This window comes from Mytilus edulis, chromosome 8 (genome assembly GCF_963676685.1).
Source record: "Mytilus edulis chromosome 8, xbMytEdul2.2, whole genome shotgun sequence".
NCBI classification, from domain to species: domain Eukaryota; kingdom Metazoa; phylum Mollusca; class Bivalvia; order Mytilida; family Mytilidae; genus Mytilus; species Mytilus edulis.
This window is the reverse complement of record NC_092351.1, coordinates 5707973-5734740: the sequence shown is the minus strand read 5'-3', so window position 1 is coordinate 5734740 and position 26768 is coordinate 5707973. Positions and strand designations below refer to the sequence as shown.

Genomic DNA, 26768 nt, shown 5'->3' with positions numbered 1-26768 from the left:
GAGATAACAATATTGTATTTTAACCTCCGACGGCATCATTTGGGATTTGATGGTCGCAAATACCCGTTTACTGTCTCCGCTAACGCGTCGCCAGTAAACTTAATTTGCGACCATCAAATCCCCAATTGATGCCGTCGGAGCTTAAAAAACAATACAGTTATCTCCTAAATTACAGTCAGCTTTAAGTCAAATATAATTATAACTTGACGTCGTTGAACTTAAAAATGATGATCGTATTATTCTAATGTTCTGACTTACTATGCTCGAGGGGGATACATGGATAGGACCTTAATCGGGACTCCGGGATGTGTCTTTAAGCTCGTAATTTTGGGATATCGGGATTTACTTTATTTATAAATCACAGGAGTTTGATAGTCGACTATATATATATTTAGGAGATAACTGTATTGTTTTTTAAGCTCCGACGGCATCAATTGGGGATTTGATGGTCGCAAATTAAGTTTACTGGCGACGCGTTAGCGGAGACAGTAAACGGGTATTTGCGACCATCAAATCCCAAATGATGCCGTCGGAGGTTAAAATACAATATTGTTATCTCCATTCTAATGAAACTGACAGAAAACAACGTTAAAACATGTATTTAAAATATGTCATATGTCGTCTGCGCTTGCGCGTACGTCCCATAGCCTCAATTGTCAATTGATGCCATGTAAGAAAGTGACGTTATCCAATCAAAATGAACGTTACAAACGTTGTTGCATTAGAAATAGCTATCACAGTAGAGCTTCTCTCTCGACTTTAATATATATTTTTAACCCCTCATTGATAGGATTTCAAACTCTTCGAGAGAAGCTCTACTGTGATCGACTTTGGTATATTTTTAACCCCTTATTGATAGGATTTCAAACTCCTGTGATTTAAATTCGGGACCTCGTGATTTCGTGTTTTTAAACCCGGAATTTCGGGATCAGGACCCTCCTATCCCCCCTCTATGTTGATGCTTTGTGAAAAATAAAGAAATCTGACTTACCGGTATGCTACCATTATATTTGCCATTGTTAGAGTCATGTCCAAAGCAGAATATTAATGAAACACATGCAATAATTCCTTTTCAATACTTTGTGCAAGAGAACGCCATGTTTACTGCACTGTGACAAAATTTCAAATGACGTAATGCAGCCTGTGACGTCAAGTGTGATTCGCCGTGATTCGACGCGAAAAAGAAGTTCGTTTGTTATTTTCTCTATTATAGTAGTAATTTTTTTTTTTTTTTTAAATTACCGATAAACAGAATAAAGGACTTTTTGTTTTTGATACTGACTTTATCACAGAAAATATCAGGCTCGCCCTTCGGGCTCACCTGATATTTTACTGTGATAAAGTCAGTATCAAAAACAAAAGGTCCTTTATTCTATATTTATTGTCTATCAATTTTTATCGGTTTGTAATTATTAGAGTTTGAAGTAGAACTGTAATTGAGTAATATATATGCAAATGAGAACAAGCATTTTCAATTTGCGATTAAAACACGTGTTGCAGGTCCCTCCGTTGGACAGACCCCGAATAACGACATGATGTATAAACTGTACCGTTTCATTTCTATTCTGCAGGCATAGAGAAATGACCTCAAATTATATATAACGTTGGTTGATGTAGCTTCCTTCATACTTTTGAATATCAACTTTAGAGCACAAGTCATTAAAATATATTAAAAAAAAAAAATATTTGAAAATATATTAGTACTGCCGATGACAAAGTACAACATCATATCTTTGAATTTGCTGTTTTCTTAATTTGGTTTTTAAATGCTCCAAAATGACTATTCCTACCCATATCATTTCCTATTATCTTAATGTGTTATTCTGTGGGAATAATTTGTGAATACTTCGTTTGCAGGGAATATCAAAAGATATACAGATAAGTGATATACTAGATAAACCACTTGGAGCATTATGTGTGTTTGCATCCATTATCAAACTAATAAAGGACAGAACGTTAGCCGATTGTTATAAACAAACTGAAGGGATAACCGTAGAAGACATACACTATGTTTTGACTGTACCAGCTCAATTTGATGATTCTTTTAAGCAGTTTATAAGAGAAAGCGCTGTTAAGGTTTGTATTTTTTATTTGTATTTTTCTATTTTCATTATATATAATTATATGACCATATTTCTCTTGAAAAGTGTGAAAAAGGAGATGCAAGTTATATCGGGGCAACCCCTGCCTCAGCATCACATGACGGTCACCTTTTGTCATTTAGATGCAGTGTATTATAACAGAGGTTTATGTGCCGTGTTTCTTTCAATCCAAGATATGAACGAACAATGACCTTCTTCCAGCTGATTTAAGATTAAATGTATGTTGGAAGCATCTCCGTGGTATTAATCCAACCTGTTATGTAAACAGACCCAAAACGACTGATGAAGTAAATTCAATTAAGAAAATAATAATAATAATAATAATAATAATAATAATAATAATTAATAACAATAATAAATTATAATTATCCAATAAAAAATCAAAATAAATAAAAAAAATGCAAAAATATTTAATATATAAACATAACAAAATAAAATCACAATAAATACAAATATAAAATATAAAATATTATAAAAATTGGCGTTACGGGCAACATGCTTATGATTGATCTGTATTTAAAAAATAAATAAAATACATATATCAATCAAGAAATTAAATTCACATTATTCGAGCATCTATCGCTGCAACTGCAATAGACGATAGAGTGTAGATGTATAAATGTGACTTCAAATAACTTAGACCATTAAGAGAAAGTTACGAGCCGCTTGATTATACATCTATCAGAAACATAACTCGTAGAGTTTTGAATGAAACCTCAAACAATGTGATCTTAATAACAAAGAGAGCCTTTAAAAGATAGTATTGACAAGAGCTTGAAGCATAATTCGAAAAACACTTGTTACTTCGAAATATTAAACCTCTCTTCGCGTGACATGTTGAGCGCTGGCCAATCCCATGTCAAACATAGGTAACTCAAGTATATTAATACCTACTCTTAATTTTATACCTGCATGTTGAGCGCTGGCCCAGCCCATGCTTAGAGGGTATGGGCTCACTTTGCAACCTGAGACGGATAACCTCGAGTGAAAAAATCATTTGCACACTAAAACATGTATCCAAAAGAACTGTCAAATGGACAAACAAATGATTCGTTCACCCGACGAGAGGGCTGCCTAGTTACCGTTTTATTCAGGGCTGCCTGAGAACTCGGGTAATAATTTTGTGACAAGTAAAGAATGGGTAAAATCCATTATCACATTGCCCAAACGAAATGTGTTACACATACATGCTGCCCTTGTAACGCATTGAGTATCCCCAAAATTATTCCGAGATAGTGATTGTGCTAAAATAGTTATGTACACGGTAAAAATAATTCGTTCTAAAAAATAATTAGAGCTTGATAATAAACATAAAAAAAAATTAAATAATATATATACATGTATATATATATATATATTACTATGTCAAGTATTTATATATATATATATATTTATATATAAATACTTGACATAGTAATTAATTATAAATAGCCATCTACTAATTCAATAAAGAAATAATAGTCCCAATTATGAATATGAGTTCGTAACATTCAACAGATCTTGATGCCTGTTATCTTTCAATTATTATTTAACGGGTGTTCAGTCAGATGTCCGACGCACCCAAATTTGAATATGCGATTTAAAAACCATTAATAGTATCTTTGAATTAAATATAAATGGTGCTTTATGTAAAGCTAAATGCTACTGTAACCAATGAATCACATATTTTTACAACTGATCTTATAGACAAATATAATTTATAATACTTTGATGAATAATTACTCTTTGATAAAAAACAAAATGGCAGTCTGATAAAACAATGAAAAACTATTACTTTGACAGTCAATAAGTTTTGTCTGTATATTCGGAATAAAGCAGGTATCCGAAAACATCTCATTATAACTGTAGTTCATTGTAATATAAGTGCGGATCAAATAACCTCTTTGTAAAAGTTAATTCATATATCGTAGCACACTTGAGTTGGTTAACACATGTCATACTATTTTGCTAGATGAATAAGCAGATCTCACTAGGAAATAATGCATGTCATACTGTGTTGATAGAGGTTATAGAAAACAATGCAACTGTTTATGATACCAATTTCTTGAAGAAACAACCTTTCAATATGTCGTGTTGCGTAGATAAACTTTGATGTATGAACGTATTATCAGGAAAGATGTTGATTTCAAGCGATCTTGTTCCGTTTATATCAACTCTGTGTCTAAACTAAACAAGTTCAATTGGTGTTAGTTCTTTGGTTCAAGTAAACTCGTCATCAGTATCGCAGATCTAGTAAACTATGTGAGCACCAAACGTTTTTCTCCGTAGTCGAAATATGAAAATAAATAAAATACTGTTCAAAACAATGTATAAATAGCATATATCCTTAAACTATAAAACATTATTATAGTTAATCAAGTTACATAAATATAATTATTCATATATATATTGCATGACTGGGACGATTATTATCAATTTCCATCCACACATCTTCTTTTCTCATTGTTGTAATTGCAGAAAACACAGAGAGACAATACACGTCAGGTGATTTTCATAAGCTAGAAATATCAACATTTGTTCACTCAGTTTGTTCACCGTATTTTATCGTCGTAGATCTGTACTCCTTAACCTTTCCCCATCTGTAATGCAATATTAAATTGTCAAGACAAAATTAAATGGATAAGGTCAATGCATGTGTTGAGAAAAGATGATGATGTAGCTTTGTTTGACTTTATCACTCCTCATTACATACTTACATGTCTATTATACCTTTCTCTATAGTTGTGATAAATGAGGTGAATAATGTTGTGTGTGGGAGAAAGTATAAAAAATAATTGTGAAGGGTCATGCGTATATGAACCATTAATCATAAAGCAAATATATATAACATGAGCTGTACATAAGCATACGTGAAAATGAGTAAACTTGTAGCCAAGATCCGAACATATGCTGTGAAGTGTTATTCCAAGCCATAGAATATATGATAAGAACTTAATAAATGTTAACGGTAAATGGATACAAATAGTGTATGACTACAGGATAAACTTCTCATATGGTAAAGGGCTTTGAAAAACAGGGAACAAAACTATAGTATACAACCTGATGCAACTCTCTGTTTCATAGTTCGTTATCTACATCGTATACAAGATCCAGATAATGTATGCCCTTCTAGGCCATGTCAATGTGTATGTATGATATATTGAGATGAAATATTAAGAATGTAATCAATAATTATGATGAGTGTTGCCTCTTACTCAAATAGTAGATACATGTCTCGAGATACATGTGTGTGTACGTCCGCAACAATGAAGAGTAGCAAAATAATAAATTTATTATGATATAGTAAATCCAAAGTAAATCATTTTAAGGTGCATACTAACGATAATATAACGAGAGAAAATACATTCATATTTTATTTTTCTTCTGAATATGACAATCCAAATATGCTACACTCATCAAGTGCACTGAAACTTTTTAACTGATTCTTGTAATCAATAACTGAATTGTATGTTTCGATTATCAAGCAATGAATATGAGTATTTATTTAGTAACTATTCAAATAGCCAAGTAATATGAACCACATTTAGATTGTCTTCAGAAATTAAAAAAAAAAAATGTACAATAAACTGACCTGTCTTGGAAAAATAAATTTATACCAGTTTAATCATTGAACTGTTCAAAACTTCTGTACGCCTCCATCCATATCTTCAAGACTGTTACTATCCACCTATTATGCAGCAATAGTCGATGAGACGACCAATAAATCGTCTATGTCCCTTACTATCCATATAACGTGCGGTTCTTATATGTTACATATACTAGTACACATTGTTTATTCGTTAAATGAAAACATGTAAACGATAGTTATTGCACTTAAGATATGAATAAAACACACACACTATCCATTTCACTTTACTAAGTATCAATAAAGTTACTTTAGAGGCATGTTCAGCTGTGAATATTTGAGAATGTAAACGTCAAATGTCATATCCACAATATATTCTGCGATCTAACAGCGAACAAAAATTGTAATATAAACGTAATAAGTATTGTTGTGCAGTTCGTGTACATCTGCATAGGTTCCAGTTAAAATGTTGTATCTAAAAATAAACTTTTGAAATTAGCGTGAAAGATCAACAAAGTGTTCGTGTAACTTAGTCCATTTCTAAATGATGGTACTTGTAACGTGTAGTGAAATATTCAATAAGTACAAATAAACTTGTTACAAAAATACAAATGGCAGCTGCAAGGAAATAAACACTTACATAAACTTCAATTAATGAACATTAATACACATTTTGGTCGTTCCTGTTATATGAAGAATTCGTGTGAAGTCAAAGGCTAAAGTAAACAAAACGAAGTTCAGCTTTACGATGGTTTAAATATAACTTCCTCAACAGTGCAAAGCAGTTACAATATAAGTTCAACGGTAAATATTCCAAAAATATACAACAAATGGTAATTCCAATGCATGTTAGTGTGAATGCACGGGGTCCGTACAGTTTGATCGCTGGTTTCCAACTGACCATAGAAACGATATAATATGAATTACGTAATCTTATTTAATCACTAGAACACACCCGTGATATCGCGGGTCCGTGACTGAATTAAAGTATATAACTATGCGCAAGCCTTATTTTAGTATTATTTTTTTCTGATAAAGTCATGCCGATTAATAGATACACAGTTTTCTCTGCTTTCAAATCTTTCTGTTTGAACCCGTCGAACTGGAACTTATTAATTATTGGTAATATTAATTATTTGGATAACAAAAGGTCCTGGAATGGAGTATTTTTTAATCAACAGCATTGTCCTATGTTAGTTATAAATAAAGTTGAATTATTTGATTCACTGTTTTATGTCATGCCCGCTAACAAATTGAAAACGGTTCCTATATACACCTTATTTTTAGTCCAGATTTTTAGTATTCGTATAATATTGTTATCTTAGAAAGTCTTACTGATTAAAATACTACAATAGGTAACAATTTGACAATGATTGAATTTAGTAGTGTCAAACCTGTGATTATGATCCGTGTATATAGCATAATCCTAAATACACCGTTTGGTGGTGCACCTGTTAGATGCGGAACGTACAGATAAGGTAATAGGTAACAGGTGAATATACTATTGGTATCGGTATCGAACTCGACCCGGAACTTCTTAATTATTGGCAATATTAATTACGTGGAAAACAAAAGGGCCTGGAGTGGTGTAATTTTTAATCTACACCTTTGTACTATATGAGTTATATATAAAGCTGAATTCTTTGATTCGTCGTTTTTACGTGATGACGGCTGACAAATTGGACCTCGTAATTTTAGTATTATAGATAACTACATGTAATATTGAAATTTGTCACGTAAATGCTAAAACAAATAATACAATTAAAAACATATATATGATAACAAGAGTTGAACAATGCTAGGATTAAAATGGATTAATTTCTTGACATGTAAGCTAACAATTTGAAGAACAATAATCGCTTGCTTTTAGGTAAAGTTACGAAATAAAACAAAGAGGAAAATATCGCTTTATATACAATCATTAATATAACAGGAACGACGAAAACCCCTGTTATAAATTGTTGGAGGTACTCGGGACAGATTGCCTAGTTTCAAATGTATTATACAAACTGTACGCAAGATCATACCCACGTTTTACCACTGTACAATGGATTACAAATTGAGACAAAGACTTAATGTAATTTTCATAAGCAAATAATCAACTTCTTTCAATGTTTCTTTGTGGTTAGACATGTTTTTCTTAAGCTTGGTTTTGAATGTCATGTTCTCTTGTTTATGATCTTCAATTTCCATTCTGAGTGATTTTCTGTTTTCTTTCATTTGATGTTTTATTAAATCAACACCGATTTTGGTTTGATTCGTTTGAAGTAAATTTAACTAAAAATGTAGTATTTAATTTTCCCGTGCTGCCTTACGAAAATCTGCGTCCAAGGTGAAGAAAGGGAAATTCACACAAGTTTAACGCTGTATAAATGATAAAATTCTTCCGAAATCTCTGTCTAGCTTTTTCTCTGATTTTATTCTGATTTCTGTACATTGTTTATAAAAATGTCCTGTTTGTCCAAAGCGGAAATATCTTTCTGTTTTATAGATATTTGAGTTGGTTACACGAAAAACATCAGAGCGTTCTTGATGACAACCGTTTTCTACGAAAAAAGACTGATTGTTCTTTCTTAGATCAGATGGACACCTCCCATTACATTTTCGTCTCAATTTGTAATCCATTGAACAGTGGTAACGCGTATACGTATAATCTTGTGTACAATTTGTCTAATAAGTTTGACACTAGACAAACTGTCCCAGGAACCTCCAACAATTTATAACAGGGGTTTTGTCGTTCCTGTTATATCAAGGATTCAAGGGGGGAATCACTGGTTAGCGTCAACAAAACTGAGTTCAGCTTTACGATGGTTTATATATAACTTCCTAAATAGTGCAAAGCAATTACAATTTAAGCTCAACGGTAAATATTCCGAAAAGATACAACAAATGGCAATTCCAATAAATGTTCTATACTAAATACAATATATGTTAATGTAAATGAATGACGTCTGTGCAATTTGACCGCAGTTTTCCAACTGACCATTCGCATAGAAACATTTATAATATGAATTACATAAACGCTAAAAACAAATAATACAATGGATTAACTTCTTAACATGTAAGCTAACAATTTGAAGAACAATAGTCACTTGCCTTTAGATAAAGTTTGAATTGTTACAAAATAAAACAAAGAGAAAATATCGCTGTCACAGTATCAGCACGATCAATGACATATACATACGTTCTGAAATGTTATAACAGTTTGTCTTATGGTACGGGTTATATAAGGTCACTCTTGACAACACTTTCAAACCTAAGGATTTTCCGAGAAGCAATAAAAATGTTTACAAAATATGCAGCCTATAATATGAGCATATATATACTATTACAAATGAAAAAAGAAAGTAACACTTATGAATATGTTGCATTTGAAGTCCGTTACATATTTATCAATGTATGGAATAATATTCTTTATAGTGGGGTCATAAAAGCTGATGAATCTTTTCAGACATTTTAAGTTTAACAAAGTAGTTATGACAATCTTCGCTATAAATCACGCGATGTTCATTCCATTCCTGAACATGAGGTTATGAGTTCGAATCCCGCACGGGTCAGATGTATTCGACTCAACTTTTAATTGACTTACATTGTCAGTTTTTCTTTGTCAGTTTTTCTACCGCAGGTCAGTAGTACTCTCCGGGCACTCTGGCTTCCTCCACCAATAAGGCTGCAATGAAATAGCACAGTAGTGATGAAAGTGGCTTTAAACAACTATCAATCAATCAATCAGAGTTATAGATTCTCTTAAAATCACACTTAGAAAATTTACAATTCTACATACAAGATACAACACTTTATTTGTAGACAATGAAATCATTGAACGCTTTCCACCATTTTCTACATTTGAAAAAGCCTGTACCAAGTCAGGAATATGACAGTTTTTGTCCATTCGTTTTTTATGCGTTTTGTTATTTGATTTTGCCATGTGATTATGGACTTTCCAAATTGATCTTCCTCTAAGTTCAGTATTTTTGTGATTTTACTTTTTCCCTAGTGAAACAATGCTTGTAATTTTTAACGAAAATGGTATTAAAGCATTTGGAAGTCTGGATCTCTCGAAGTACTCACACCCACAAACTGAATGTCATGTTCAGCTTCTAAAGTTGGTAATAACTTCACATTAAATGTGAACACTATCTCTAGATGAGGGTGGCTCACTCCAATCAGAAACCCCTCTATTTGTTTTTTATTTTTCACTTAATTTGTAGATCTTTTGATGCTGAAATCATGAATTGTACTGAACAAAGAAGGTCTTTAGGTTCGTTTTCTCTTAATTCGGAGTAAAATGAACGGTTTCAACATATTTCCAAACATTGTCAGCATTTCAGCAATAAGGACTACATGTACATCAAATTCGATTATTGGTAGAACAAAGTTTTTGTATTTATATTGTATACAACTATTATAATTTAAAGTTTTGTTGTATTGCACCTAATTTAAACAAATTCAAATTCAAGTTAGAGGTTATTTGTTATTTATTAAATCGATTTGTCATAAAACCTTCTCGGTGATGTCAAAAAGCTATAAAAAATGTTCTTGAACAGTTTAAGGAAAAACGAAACGAGTGTCACCATGCTTTTAAAGACCTCAAGGATTTTTGTTTTATCTCTCTATTCCATGAGATCTCATTTTAAGGAACTCCATTTATTAATTTGTCTTGAATTCTCTGTTGATCGCTTTAATAAAAAACAAAATTTCGATGTATTGCTTTACTAAAAAAATATATCGACGGACGATATTTGAAAACGAATTTGTTCAACATAAAGTAGTTCGTAAAGATTAAGAAATTTTGATTTGTTTTGTGAAATACGGTAATTTTGTCAGACGAGAGTTCTACCCTTTTCTTTAGAACATCAGAAATCAAAAGGCTGCCATAAGTCACCTAAATATTAAATATTCATATTTGTTTTGTGTCATGAATTTGATAGTAAGTCTTAATAATCAATGTACCTTATCAAAAGATATAATAATTACAATCGGATATATATTTATCAATAAATTCAAGTTATAGATTATAAATTAAACTTGTGCAAATACAACTTGACGTATACCGTGTTCACACTTTAAAATCTGCTCCGGGTCGAACCCGGGATAACTTATCCGAATTGATTATCCCAGTTCACACTTCATAAAAGTTAAACCCATTTGGAATTTCCCCTCTCAACAAAAATAGAAAAGTAAGCACCAAATTATAACCCGCATCTGTCCACTGTGCATATAAACATTTTTTTTTTTTTTTTTTTTATCACAGATGCTTTTTCTTTTAATTCTGATTATTTTTTATTGACCGTTTCGGAGAAGTTCCACATCGACCACTTTCTGTGTTTTCAAATAACGTCACTTTATTCAAATTTCATCCGTTTCGTCCACAAAAATGCAACGGAAATCTTTTAGGTTTCGACACGTATATCACTCTTGCTATCGCTAATATAATATTGGTTATGTAACTCGTGACCCAGTAAATACGGTAACTGCATGTCTGTCTGAAAATTTCGTCATTCGAATACGTCACGTGATAGTTACATCACATTGAAGACATATTCAACCAAACGTCATATATACGAAACGCGCGTCTGTCGTAAATATAAAATTTTAATCCTGGTGTCTATGATGAGTTTATTTGCAACAACTGGGTCGATGCCACTGCTGGTGGAAATTTATTTCCCCGAGGGTATCACCAGCCGAGTAGTCAGCACTTCTGTGTTGACTTGAGTTACTGATGAGTCTTATGTAGACGAAACGCGCGTCTGGTGTAAATATAAAATTTTAATCCTGGTATCTATGATGATTTTATTCACTATAGCAACAACATCACATTAACTTCACTTTGCGTTCACATAGTTAACCCGGGTTCGCCCCACATTACCTCCACCTCAAATGAGGGGTTATTTTAATCCGGGTTCGTCCCGGGTTAAGGCGTTTACATTACCTAAATTTAACCCGGATTAACTAATTCGTGTCGAACCCGGTTTTAAAAAGGCAATGTGTTAACGGGATATTAGTTTCCTTATTGTGTCCATCAGATATTAAGCAGTTTTTCGTAGAAAATTGATTTTAAAGACATGATAAAGTTTTTCGTCATTGCTCGTTTGCACGTAGTTGACATCTGATATAATGTCTTTGAAGTGTTTATTTCTAAGTTTAGTATAAATCGAACAGTTGAGAACAAAATGTGATTCGTTTTCAGTGCTGTTTTCGATGCAAAATTTACAAATGTGTTCCTCTCGTTATTCACCAATGTACCTTCCCGTCTCTGTTCTTAGCGGTAGAATTCCACACCGTCATTATGATACGCACGATCGATGAGACTTGCTGAGATTGAACTTACCGTATGATTCTTGTTCAACCATTGTTTTCAGTTTAACGTACGTTTTTAGCGTAGAAACGTTAATAATGTCCCTTTTTCACATAGACAGGTAGAGTCTTGTAATCGCAAGTCCAATAACGACATATCACCATAGCTTTAATATTGATTCACTTATAGGGTCTTTGCATCGGAACTAAAGACATTTATTTCTAAAAACAGTTGTTGGCATGACACGGGTTATGTTCTTGTCATATATTTTATGATAGTATGATACTAAACCCCTAACGAGAGGGATTGTGCCTGATATTCATATAATGAAGACATAATCTTTCAATCAGTTTAATTGAAGTCTGGAGCTGGCTTGTCAGTTAACTACTAGTAGTCTGTTGTTTTTTTATGTATTATTGTCATTTTATTTATTTTCTTTTGTTACATCTTTTGATATCGGACATGGGACTTCTCTTGAACTGAATTTTAATGTGCGTATTGTTATGCATTTACTTTTCTACATTGGCTAGAGGTATAGGGGGAGGGTTGAGATCTCATAAACATGATTAACCCTGCCGCAATTTTGCGCCTGTCCCAAGTCAGGAGCCTCTGGCCTTTGTTAGTCTTGTATGATTTTTAATTTAAGTTTCTTGTGTATAATTCGGAGTTTAGTATAACGTCCATTATCACTGTACTAGTATGCATATTTTTAGGGGCCAGCTGAAGGACACCTACGGGTGCGGGAATTCTCGCTACATTGAAGACCCATTGGTGTTCTTCGGCTGTTGTCTGCTCTATGGTCGGGTGGTTGTCGCTTTGACACATTCACCATTTCCTTTCTCAATTTTATATGGATGATTTTCTAACTTTCGAAATGACTGACTAAATCTAGTTTAATAAGGATTTCTTTAAAATCAAAGTGACAATTGTTTCGGCATCCCTCATAATGAAATCCAAAAGCTTGGTTTTTTATGCGCTGATCGTCGAACGATATAAGTCTATTCCTAAGACAGACCATGTTAACGTAATGTCGGTATTGACAAGGGAGCCGTTTGAAATCGCAACAAGTCACCAACAAGGGTGCAAAGCGATGTACTCCTAAAAAATAACGTATCGCTCTATTTTTAATATTCCGTAAAGATAGTAACTTACGGCATCCCCAAACTCCTGATCCATAGTCTAATATAGGCACTACACCGGCATAAAACATTTTTTCGTACGATTTAAATGAAACGCGCGTCTGGCGTATAAAATTATAAACTATTTACACCACTGGGTCGATGCCACTGCTGGTGGACGTTTCGTCCCCGAGGGTATCACCAGCCCAGTAGTCAGCACTTCGGTGTTGACATGAATATCAATTATATGGTCATTTTTATAAATTTTCTGTTTACAAAACTTTGAATTTTTCGAAAAACTAAGGATTTTCTTACCCCAGGAGTAGATTACCTTAGCCATATTTGGCACAACGTTTTGGAATTTTGGGTCCTCAATGCTCTTCAACTTTGTATTTGTTTGGCTTTTTGAACTATTTTGATCTGAGCGTCACTGATGAGTCTTATGTAGACGAAACGCGCGTCTGGCGTATAAAATTATAATCCTGGTACTTTTGATAACAATTAACGTCAAACTTTTTAAACTGGTGTATACTTGATATTATTTTTCCCAATGCTCGTCCTGATCCATTTGATACTGTTTCAGTGGGCGTTGAGAAGTTTCCATTATAAGAAAACACGACTCCTTTATACTTGTATGCATTCACAGTTTCAAGTTTATTTCGACCAGCACTGAATTTGAAGTCTTAAGGTTTAGCTCTAGATTTTCCAAAGTAGACTCATTTCGATTTATTTGTGTTCATTAAAACTGTCCATCCTTTGCACTTGTCCTGAAGTTTATCTAACATTTGTGTTAGTCCTTTTCATGTTTTGCCAAAAGTGCAATATCGTCAGCATAAAGCAATATAACTAGATTGCTGTCTTTTAATCCAATTTCAAGATTCATATCGTTTAACTCCATCACAAGGTCATTAAAAAAATCGAAAAAAATGCCGGAGATACATTGTCCCCTTGTTTTACACCCGTTCCGCAACAGAACCAGTCGGTTAGTTTACCGTTTAATCTCAATTATGATTCAGAACTCTGGTAACAAAAAATGTATAGAGTAATAATACAATTTTCCATTAATTTATGTCGTAGTAGTTTGTACAAATTCCTCTCCCTTTCAATGAAAAAAGAAGCAACGAATAAGTTCTCATTATTTCGGATCGCACTAATCTTCTTAATAATTCGTGACTCTTCTATTGATAAGTGCACTCTAAAGTTAACTTTACAAACTTATCCCTCTGTAGTTCATGGGTCTCTCGAATCAGTCATATAATCTTTCAGAATTGGACAAATAATAGATTTTCTCCATATAGACGAGAAAAAAATGTAAAGTCACAAAAATACTGAACTCCGAGGAAAATTCAAAATGGAAAGTCCCTTATCAATTGGCAAAATCAAATGATAAAATACATCAAACCAATAGGACAACAACTGCAATAATACTTATATCGAATATGAACTGAACAGATGATGTAAAGTTTTTATGATCAAAGGGAACTTCAACACAATATAAGAATTTTGTCATATCCACATGCGGAACGGTTTTCAATCTCTGTTATTTCCTCTATAGTTATGTTGTTATGTATCTGATCATTTTGTGAGTATAATGGGTCTTCCATGTATTATACAAGTAACTGTTTATGTAAAATAGTCTGATCTTAATGCTCCCTGTTGAATTGTGACGTTTGTTTCCATTATAGAGGTTCTTAAAATCTAAACGCCATTTAATAAAGACATATCGGATTCGTTGATTATTTCCATCGGGATTGAAGTATCTTTTGTCGGACCTAGTCTTTTAATTTTCTCCCAGAACTCACTTGTATTTGTGGTTGACATTGTTTCTAAATCTACAGCTTTTATTCGTCTGTATTCGCGTTCTGTTTTTATCAGAATATTGCCGAACGTATCTCTTGCTTGCGTGTCGAATAGTCGTTTTTATGTGTCGATTCCGGGTACACGCAAGAAACTCTTTTTCACGCATGAACATAACATTCCATAAGTCTTTATGAGTGTCATTCCAGTAGGGTTTTGAATGCTTACAACGTCTGTTAGATTTATTAGAACTTGTTTTAGGAATTTAATCTTATTATAATAAGAACCAAAGATAAATATCTATAGTTCGTTTTGCTATAAACGTGTGATTAGTAGTTGTTTATAACGACATAATTCTCAGCACATGTACATTTACTCAGATAAAAGTATCTAACATTGGATTGTTTGTAATCCAACATGTTATCACAAGGATAGTTCGAGGAATTGAAGACCCTTATTATGGTAGTAGGTAAAAAAGTTACACGTTTTTCTACACAGCCGAATGAAGTTGAACGAAACTTGACAAGTATGATAAATGAGGTAAAAGCTCATGTAAATGTCCTAAATGATAAGTATGAAACATCACACCAAGATCTTTACACTCTAAAAATGATGTCAGAGTGCTCGAAAGAGGTGTTCAAGGTATGGGTACAGAGTTTTAATACATACATGTTCATGAGCGCACACATCACAGGGGAAATTAAATTATTATCAATTTGACGAAAAATACTCGCTTCTGTAGAAAAATTTCTCAACTGAAAACTTCCATGGCTTCAATCTTTAATATCGTATGAGGAACATATACTAAATTTCTGTTCTTAGTTTCACGCGTTACATTAATATTTTTACTGATAAATTTAAATAATAAAAACAATTAAATTTCATGTTTCTTAGATTTTTTCATAGATGCATTTTTTAAATATTATTGTCTAAACTTAAAAACATAAGGTTTTCAGTTTAATATGTTTTTTAGAATTGAATGCATTTTTGTTAGGTTGAATTTATCTTTCATATAGTTTATTGTATATGGTTCGTTTTCAATACACCTTTTTAACTGAACACTTCCACATATTGTATATTCAAATAAATTTAGCATGTATTACAACATGCTTTCATATATTTTCAACCAAATTACACGTTTATTGGATTTCAGCTACGAGATATAAACAAGAATGAGATATTTTTGTTTTTCAATAATAAATGAAAGTAAAAAAGAAACATAATTATTTGCTTTATCAGTCAGTTTGGTTCAATTTTGTCAAAATAAGCAAAGAAACATCGCTTGGACCTAAGTCGTAACGATCCAGCGCCCTCGTGAGGAAAATCGTTGACTACTATTCAGACGTTATATATATATTTCTATTCTTAGTCTGTATCGAGTGATATATTACGCGATCCGATTTTTCTTACAGCCTTAACATCAGGCAAAATATGTCTTTTTTTGAAAAGCTTGGAGCTTTGAGTCTTAAAATAGTTAAAACCGAACATCATGTATCAAAACTGATGTTCGGTTTGACTTTTTTATTGTATAAATTTCAAGATTTAGTAAAAGTTTAATATAAGAAGACTTAAAGACGAGTCATTCAACATCAGAATCTGACTGACGAAGGATGTCTGTTATTCGATATATTTATAAATAATTACATTTATAGTTACCTTTTTTTTGTATTTGGAGTTGTTGTGTACACTTTTTTAGGCGTTTATATATATATAAAAAGTTTAATTGAAACCGTTGTTATCTTTTAATAATTTTCTTATTATATATATATATATATATATATATATATATATATATATATATATATATATATATATATATATATATATATATATATATATATATTACGGATTACAAATTTGTCGAGGTTTGTGATTGGATAACAACACAGAGATGTCAGTATATATTCCGGAAACTGCCGGGGTATATACGACGTTTTTATCCCCAATTGGAACCTCAAAAACGTCATCATAACACCGGTTACTATGTGACGTAGTCAAAAGCTATCAGACTGTCAGAGGCTCACAGAGGGAAAATAATGACGTGCTTCAGTCAATAAAACATTTTTGATACAAAATCACGCAATTTACACTTTTAATACTTAAATTTAATGTTAAAAGTGTTATTATAAATTATTACATACACGATAAAATTATGTTCACAGCAAATTAGAAAATCCTTCACGTATGCCAAACATATCAGGTTGGGTTTTTCAATATATATGTGTTGTCAACAAATACCTGCACTGGAAAATAACATTAAGTCAAGGGTAATCCGTAATATATGTGTAATTCAGGTCTCAGAAAGGGTATATACTGTGATATTCCCGGCTTAGGGCTTATATCCCCTTCGCCTTCGGCTCAGGGGATATAAACTCTAAGACGGGAATGTCACAGTATATACCCTGTCTGAGACCTGAATAACATATAATATATATCATCGCACAAAGATGGAAAAATAATTCACGCCTATATATATATATAAACGAGTCTAAATTCAAAACTACGTTCAAACCTATGATTGCGTTGGATAAAAGCCGCCATTTCTATACGTGTGCATGTAAAACAAAGTTCGTTGTAGAAGGGTCTAAAAACAGCACAAACAACATTTTCCAAGAGACCAAAAAAGTGAAAAAGTATATTTAAACAAAACGCATTTGACTAACAGGTCGAACAACTGATGTTCTTTAACCCTGCTGACTGCCATTGGCGATTGCCAAATAAAATTGATCACAAGATGTAACAAAATGGATCTTAATATAAATTTAATACTAAACAGAAATTTTTTTTAACTTGTGGCCACGATGTTATGCCACAAACAAACGGTGTCAATATTTTTTTAGTACACCAAATCCGGATTTCGACAGTAAATGTCTCTTCAGTGATGTTAGGGATCGAAACGGTATTTGGAAGGCCATATAAAAAGTACCCTCATTTTTAGATCCTGTCTCTTGAATTTTAAGAGTCAATATAGGATGAACGGATCATATAAACCGGAGGGAAAATATGATACAAGCCCAAACGAAAAAATAGAACCGAGTCTAAATTGATAACTATGTTCAAACCTATGATTGCGTTGGATAAGAATCGCAATTTTTATACGTGTGCATGTAAAAAAAAGTTCGTTGTAGAAGTGTCTAAAAACAGCACAAACAACATTTTCCAAAAGAGAAAATTATTAAAAGATATTATCCCCGGCTTAGTATATATCTAGGATTTTGATTGGTTAACGCACGTCGTTACAAAACCCATAGCCCCTGGGTGTTGCTAACCCATATCCCCGGACGTTGCTAACCATTATCCCGGGGAACTTCACGCAAGTTTTCCTTAGTTCCATGATTGCTCCTTGTGAAATATTGAAATCATGTAGATTATCCATGATGTTTGGCTTTTTAACTGTTTTGATCTGAGCGTCACTGATGAGTCTTATGTAGACGAAACGCGCGTCTGGCGTATTAAATTATAATCCTGGTACCTTTGATAACTATTTACACCACTGGGTCGATGCCACTGCTGGTGGACGTTTCGTCCCCGAGGGTATCACCAGCCCAGTAGTCAGCACTTCGGTGTTGACATGAATATCAATTATATGGTCATTTTTATAAATTTTCTGTTTACAAAACTTTGAATTTTTCGAAAAACTAAGGATTTTCTTACGCCCAGGAGTAGATTACCATAGCCATATTTGGCACAACTTTTTTGGAATTTTGGGTCCTCAATGCTCTTCAACTTTGTATTTGTTTGGCTTTTTAACTGTTTTGATCTGAGCGTCACTGATGAGTCTTATGTAGACGAAACGCGCGTCTGGCGTATTAAATTATGATCCTGGTACCTTTGATAACTATTTACACCACTGGGTCGATGCCACTGCTGGTGGACGTTTCGTCCCCGAGGGTATCACCAGCCCAGTAGTCAGCACTTCGGTGTTGACATGAATATCAATTATATGGTCATTTTTATAAATTTTCTGTTTACAACATTTTGAATTTTTCGAAAAACTAAGGATTTTCTGACGCCCAGGAGTAGATTACCTTAGCCATATTTGGCACAACTTTTTTGGAATTTTGGGTCCTCAATGCTCTTCAACTTTGTATTTGTTTGGCTTTTTAACTGTTTTGATCTGAGCGTCACTGATGAGTCTTATGTAGACGAAACGCGCGTCTGGCGTATTAAATTATAATCCTGGTACCTTTGATAACTATTTACACCACTGGGTCGATGCCACTGCTGGTGGACGTTTCGTCCCCGAGGGTATCACCAGCCCAGTAGTCAGCACTTCGGTGTTGACATGAATATCAATTATATGGTCATTTTTATAAATTTTCTGTTTACAAAACTTTGAATTTTTCGAAAAACTAAGGATTTTCTTACGCCCAGGAGTAGATTACCATAGCCATATTTGGCACAACTTTTTTGGAATTTTGGGTCCTCAATGCTCTTCAACTTTGTATTTGTTTGGCTTTTTAACTGTTTTGATCTGAGCGTCACTGATGAGTCTTATGTAGACGAAACGCGCGTCTGGCGTATTAAATTATAATCCTGGTACCTTTGATAACTATTTGTAATTAAATATTTAATTCATTAACGAGTTTGTCCTATTATGCCGATCATTTACACTCATTTCATTAAATGCATCACTTGACTGCCACATTTTCAAAGAATGGGACTACTTTTCTAGCTATGCAAATTACCAACGTTGACGTCACACCATCTATGGCGTAACGCTCACAACATTGAGCGCCACATTTGACTCAATCCAGTTTATCTGTCTCCGTATTAAAAACGTCTTATATTTGACTACCTGTAGGGTTCTACCAAAGGTAGTACCCTACACCCCGTAAAAAATATGTAAAATTTCCAAATTTCAATAAAACTTTTTTAGATAATGAAAAAAACGTTGTTTTCGCGTTACACTTTGTACCCGAATTTCCATAAAACTCGCCCGATTCGGACTAAGACCGGGGATAAATTTGTTATCTACGTTCATATCCGTAGATATGGATATTTTAACACCCTTCAATACCCTGTACACCCTTCGGCTACGCCTCATGGTATACTGGGGTACTTCAGGGTGTTAAAATATCCATATCTACGGATATGAACGTAGATAACTTATAATAACGGCTTCAATTCAATTTTATATATATATATATATATATATAAACGCCTACACAACAACTATATATATATATATAGAGTCTATAAGAATCTACCAACCAGTAAACTTAATAGGTATTGGATCATCAAAATTGACAATACTACACAAACAGGAAAAATTAAATGAGTCTGAAAGATTGTGTAACAACACCGATAAATAGATGGAAAACAAAACACTAAAAAGTGTTGAATATCATCGCACAAAGATGGAAAAACTGAACAGATGATATAAATTATACAATAATTGCAAATATTTCGGCTCAAAAAATAATTTACCTTCTTGAGTGTCCTAGATGTGGTCTCCAATATGTTGGTGAATCTATGCAGCCATTTCACAAACGCCTTAATCGCCACAGGAGTGACCTCACAAAAAAACGTATATTCCTGTCAGCCAACACTTCAGGGTACCAGATCACAATCTGAAAGATTTTGATCACATGAAGATCCTTGTGATCGAACAGGATTGTACATGGCAAAATAATCAAAGACAGAATCGGGAGAAGTTTTGGATAAAAACACTGGGTGTCCTCCCTCCAGATGGAATCAATAGAAAAAAATAATTAAATTAACAGTCTAGTGTTTATATTATGATATTCAGGATTTTGGATTAAAATCTATCGACCAAAACTTACCTGTATTATTACTGATCTATGTTTACACCTTATACATTATATATCAGTATTGTTAAAACTTTTATCACCGAAGAAGACCATTTGTTGAGCCGAAATATTTGCAATTATTGTATAATTTATATCATCTGTTCAGTTTTTCCATCTTTGTGCGATGATATTCAACACTTTTTAGTGTTTTGTTTTCCTTCTATTTATCGGTATTGTTACACAATCTTTCAGACTCATATATATATATTTGCGAAAAAAAATTTACAGATCTAACATTCTTGGGTTGATGTTTAGACGAGTTGTATATACATATGATTGATAAATCTGTTGTAGAGTTGTCACCGACTCAGACGTTCTTATATTGTCACTGACTCAGACGTACTTATATATATATATATATATATATATCAGTCTAAAGATTTGCACAACGGTACTGATATAAGGTGTTATTAAACGAAAATGTTGTTATAAAATCGTGTTGACAAATATTTCGGCTCAACAAATGGCCTTCTTCTTGTGTCACAATATGTTGGTGAATCAAAGCAGCCTTTCCACAAACGCCTCAATGGCCATAGGAGTGATATATCTAAGAAGCCACTTCTTCCAGTCTCTCAGCACTTCAGACAGTCAGATCACAAACTTGATGACTTTAACCGCATGAAAATTCTAGTGATTGAACAGAACATTCACTGGAGTGATGCACAGCGACAGGTTCGGGAAAGCTTTTGGATAAAGGAACTTAATGTACATCACCCAAACGGCATCAATAAGAAATACTAACAGTTTTGTTTTCACTTATTTTTATTGTTAATATACACAGTCACGTATATTGATTTATAGTGTTTTGTTTAAATTATGATATTCAGGATTAAAATCAATCGACCAAAACTTACCTGTATTATCACCTGATCTATTTTCACACCTTATACATTGTGTATCAGTATTTTTAAAACTTGTGACACAAGAAGAAGGCCATTTGTTGAGCCGAAATATTTGTCAACACGATTTTATAACAACATTTTCGTTTAATAACACCTTATATCAGTACCGTTGTGCAAATCTTTAGACTGATATAATTTTTTCCTTATCTGCATAGTATCGCCTATTCTAGACGATCCGGTACATAGTAAATTTGCTGGTTGGTCCTTTTTATAGACTTTTATATATATATATATATATATATGTTACAGTAAATAGGTGAAATTAGGAATTACACGTAATTACTAAACATTTCAGTAAATACCTGTAATTACTAGCCAATTTAGTAATTACATGTATTTACTAGTTGTTTCAGTGATTACTGGTATTCACTGATTTTTTTTTGTAATTTTTACAGCTATTTACTAACTTGATATTTTTGTTTTAAAATTAAAGTTATAATTCAAGATACAAAATAAGAACGTAAAGGGTAGGTATTTTAGAGCTTACTTAATTAAGGATTAAGGAATATAAGGCACATTAAAAGTGTATACTCTGTAGTGTTTGTGAATTGAAACTGGAAAATGGTTATTATTTAAGTTTTGAAACTCCCTAAAAATCATTTTTAGCATGCAAAACAAATGATATCATTCCAAAATTGAAAAATATTGTGAAAAGTTTACAGGCAACTTTGCCACCTCTTTTTGATGATAGACATTCGATAAAGCAAAATTTTGTGATTTTAAAGAGTAATAACCAACAAGTGTTTAAACATTTTTTTGCAGGAATTAAACAACAATTTTTTTCTGTCTAAATTTGAAAAAAAGGTGTTATCTGAACTGGCCAGACTTTTCGTCATATCAATTATTAAAAACTGTATTTTTTTAACATTCAGGATATTTGTATTACCATTATGTTTCAGATTTACTTTAAAATATGTTTCTTCTATGCAATTTAACAGTCATGGGTATTTCTAATGACAACATGTGCAAAAACACTCAATGATTTTTACCTACTAGTGTTTTCGACCGTTTTGTAGGGTACCCCAAAACTGGTCATATTCAATATACCTTAAAATGAAACGGTGAATTTCCGTGAGACTTTGGCAGATGATGCATGGACCCTACCTTTTCAATGAGGTAAATATAAGAAAAATTAAACGAGAGGAAAATTTTGGTGTTACCAAGGCCTACCCCCTTAAAGTTCTTCAAATTTTGATAACTTTCTTAAATTATCCTAGATTTCTCACAAACTTGAACAGAAGTTTGCTTATGATAATAAGATAATTTTCAAGAAGTAAATTTTGTAAAAATAAAATCAAGTATTTCCGTATTTTACTTATAAATCTAGTTTTATGCAAGTTAACATTACATTCACACTGTGGTTAAAGTTTTTAGAATTTTAATAACTTTCCCAAAATATCCTGGATTTCTACCAAACTTGGACAGAAGCTTGTTTATTCTAATGAGATAATATCCAGAGGTAAAGATGGAAAAAAGTATTCTTTTTCGTATATTCCTTATAAATGGACTTCGTTTTTTTTCTCCAGTTAACATTACATACACTCTCCGGTAAAAGTTTTTCTTAAACATTTAATAGATTTCATAAACCATCCTGGATTTTAACCAAATTTGGACAAAAGCTTCTTACAGTCCTAGACAAAAGATAGTATATGGAGGAAAATTTTAATATTTTTTTCCCATTTTTGTTGAGCCTGTGACTAACAGCAAATGTAAGCAATTTACTGGGTTCCTTGAAACCCTTACAATTTTAAATCTGAATTCAACGGTAACTTATCTACAGCTAGGGGTTGAATTGAAGGTCACATGAATAAGTATTCAATGAGGTTCATTTATTCACTTGCAAGTGCACAACTCATCAAGCAGGTTTCTCAGCTTATTTTTAGTAAAATAGATCCAGATTGACTGCTTAAAGTGAATTATAATTTCACTATATAATTTTCATTAGTGATTTAAAAAAAAAAAAATTTTTTTTTATGTCTCGTAGCTAATGCTCCTATAAAAAAAATACATTTTAGGCTAATTACTTTTAAAAAGACTGCTCACTGATCTTCTATAGTTAGTATTACCCTAACTTTTGATCAGTTGACCATATTACAACATTGTTTTAACAGTTAGTAAATAGGTGTAAAAAATCATTTTAAAATTAGTAATTACTGGTAATAACTAGGCCATTTCAGGAATTACTAGTATTTACTAGGTGCATCGGGGATTACATGTAATTCCTAAATTTTAGTTATTGCATGTAATTCCTAATTTCACCTATTTACTGTAACATATATATGTACGTCTGAGTCGGTGACAACTCTACAACAGATTTATGCATCGGATCGCCACCAATGATGGTGATACATGGCTGTGTACATTATGTATATACAACTCACAACTCGTCTAAACATCAACCCAACAATGTTAAGTCTGTAAATTTGCTTTCACAAATTTTTGGTTCTTCCCTCGCCGGGATTCGAACCCATGCTACTGTGATATCGTGACACCAAATCGCCTGCACTGCAGCCGTCCCGCTAGACCACACGACCACCTGGGCTCTACGCCTAAAAAAGTGTACACAACAACTCCAAATACAAAAAAGGTAACTATAAATGTAATTATTTATAAATATTTCGGATAACAGATATCCTTCGTCAGTCAGATTCTGATGCTAAATGAATCATCTTTAAGTCTTCTTAGGTTAAAATTTTACTACATCTTGGAATTTATACTATAAAAAAATCAGACCGAACATCAGTTAAGACGTTTGCACCTTTCTAAAAATTTGTTGAACATGACATACATGTAGGTTATATGGCTTATTACAACAGAGAGCTCACATATATGCTTTAAATACAAATAATAACGTGCGATTTGAACTAGCACAATTCTAAAACTTTATCGGGAACGCCAATTATGATGGTATAACATTTATAAGCATGATAACGTCTGTAAAATTACCAAATAGACAACACTGAACGATCTAGATTTTAAAATATTTGAGATTGACAGAGTAAAGTAGCTACAACAGAGTCTTAATATTTAAACATCGCGAACAAACGTCCGTTAAAATGTAATAATAATTTTTGACTAAGTATAACTAGAAGAACGTGGCTTGGTACTTATACATCCCTCAAAAAATTAAGCAATTTAAATTGGTATCTTCAACAAATTTATTTAATAAATCAAAAAGGTTAAGAAAAAGAAACAGAGACTGTAATAATAAGTAATATAACCTAAATGTGAAGCAATACACGGAGTCGAACTACATCTTTTCATTTATCCCATGTTGTGCCAAAGTTATTAATTTTCTTATCTAAATTCTTTCCCGAGCAAGTCTATGCTCCTTAGACCAAGCAGAGTTGTGGTCAATGATTTAAATGGTCAGTCGATTGAGATCTGCCTTAGTGTGGCCAGGGGATCTCAAATGTCTACTGAGAGGGAGGTCTGGCTTGCATTGGTAGTCGCTACGATGGCCGTTCATTCGTTTGTGAAACGGCTGTTCTGACTCGCCAACATACTGTTTACCATATTTACACTGTAAGAGATACACAACATTTGAAGTCTTGTAATAAACATTGCAAAATATGGTGTATTCTGTGCCAGTGGAGTGGCAGTTAAAAGTCTGGGTATCCAGTATTTGTTTGCAAGTCAGACATCGTTTGTTTCCGCAACCCTTGCAAGAGCCCATAGATGAAGAGCCTGCTTGAGAGGATAAATCAGCTCTCACCAGCAGGTCTATACGGCTTTTGGGCCTACGGAAAGCCAGTACAGGTGGCTCGGTAAAGATCTTAGTTAGTTTAGAATGTTTTTCCCGAGCCACCTGTATTATTATTACATTTTAAAGGCCGTTTGTTCGCAATGTTTAAATATTCAGACTCTGTTGTAGCTACTTTATATATACAACTCGTCTAAACATCAACCCAACAATGTTAGATCTGTAAATTTGCTTTCGCAAATTTTTGGTTCTTCCCTCGCCGGGATTCGAACCCATGCTACTGTGATATCGTGACACCAAATCGCCTGCACTGCAGCCGTCCCGCTAGACCACACGACCACCTGGGCTCTCAAAAAAAGAGCTTTCGCTGGCCGTGTGTTACCTTTCCACGTCAGTTTTAATCTAGCGGCGTACTGCAGTACATGATATATGAGGCATGAAGATGTTATTGTTACAGATCAGCTAAATTATCTATAGTAAAGGATCCTACAAATGAATGTAAGATACAGTCACAGAAAATAATTATATTTATAAGTACGTCTGAGTCAGTGACAACCCTACAACAGATGTATCCATCGGATCGCCATCAATGATGGTGATACATGGCTGTGTACATAATGTATATACAACTCGTCTAAACATCAACCCAACAATGTTAGATCTGTGAATTTGCTTTCGCAAATTTTTGGTTCTTCCCTCGCCGGGATTCGAACCCATGCTACTGTGATATATATATATGTAGGACTCTAAAAGTGCGATGGGGACGCTAAAGTACCACGGTCACGCTTAAGTGCGATGGTCTTCGCTAATTATATATAAAGTGCGATGCCTCCGTACGCTAATGTCCGATGGTCCGCGAAACTATAGACATAAGAAACGCAGTTGGATTATGACGTTTTCAGTCTTTTATACAAACCAAAAATGTGCATGCTGTTAGAGTTAGATAAATTATAAGAATATTTGATCAACATCTTGTAAACCAAATATTTATGACTTAATTATTTTAAACCAAACTTAATTATTTTAAACCAAATCGGACTGTGTCTGCTGAAGCAAATATGTTTTTTTTCGGGTGCTGGAAGAAGTACTTGTGCCCTGCAGTCGACCATTTTACTATAGATGCAAAGGTATTTTGCTTCTGTTTGAAGTAAGTGAATTGATACATATGAATCATTATACAGGAAATATAGATTTTTTTACACTTAACTTATCTTTTTAGTAGAAATTATGTGGTTAGTTTTCTAAACTTTGTTGGTCCACCGCACGTTAGTGTAATACACCACCGTACTTAAGCGTCAAATACCATCGTACTTTAGCGAACAAACAACAATACATATATATCCACAACTCGTCTAAACATCAACCCAACGATGTTAGGTCTGTAAATTTGCTTTCGTAAATATTTTGTTCTTCCCTTGCCACGATTCGGACCCATGCTACTGAGATATCGTGACACTAAATCGTCTGCAC

The 26768-nt window shown here is 33.1% G+C and overlaps 1 protein-coding gene across 1 annotated transcript in view; it reads left to right on the top strand.

Annotated features, from left to right (window-relative positions):
* Window positions 1–26768, top strand: part of LOC139484675 (uncharacterized) — a 147836-nt gene that overhangs the window by 78678 nt on the left and 42390 nt on the right. Inside the window, exon 7 of the mRNA XM_071268535.1 lies at window positions 1858–2076. Coding sequence (XP_071124636.1) covers window positions 1858–2076 — 219 coding nt within the window. The remainder of the gene's footprint in view (window positions 1–1857; window positions 2077–26768) is intronic.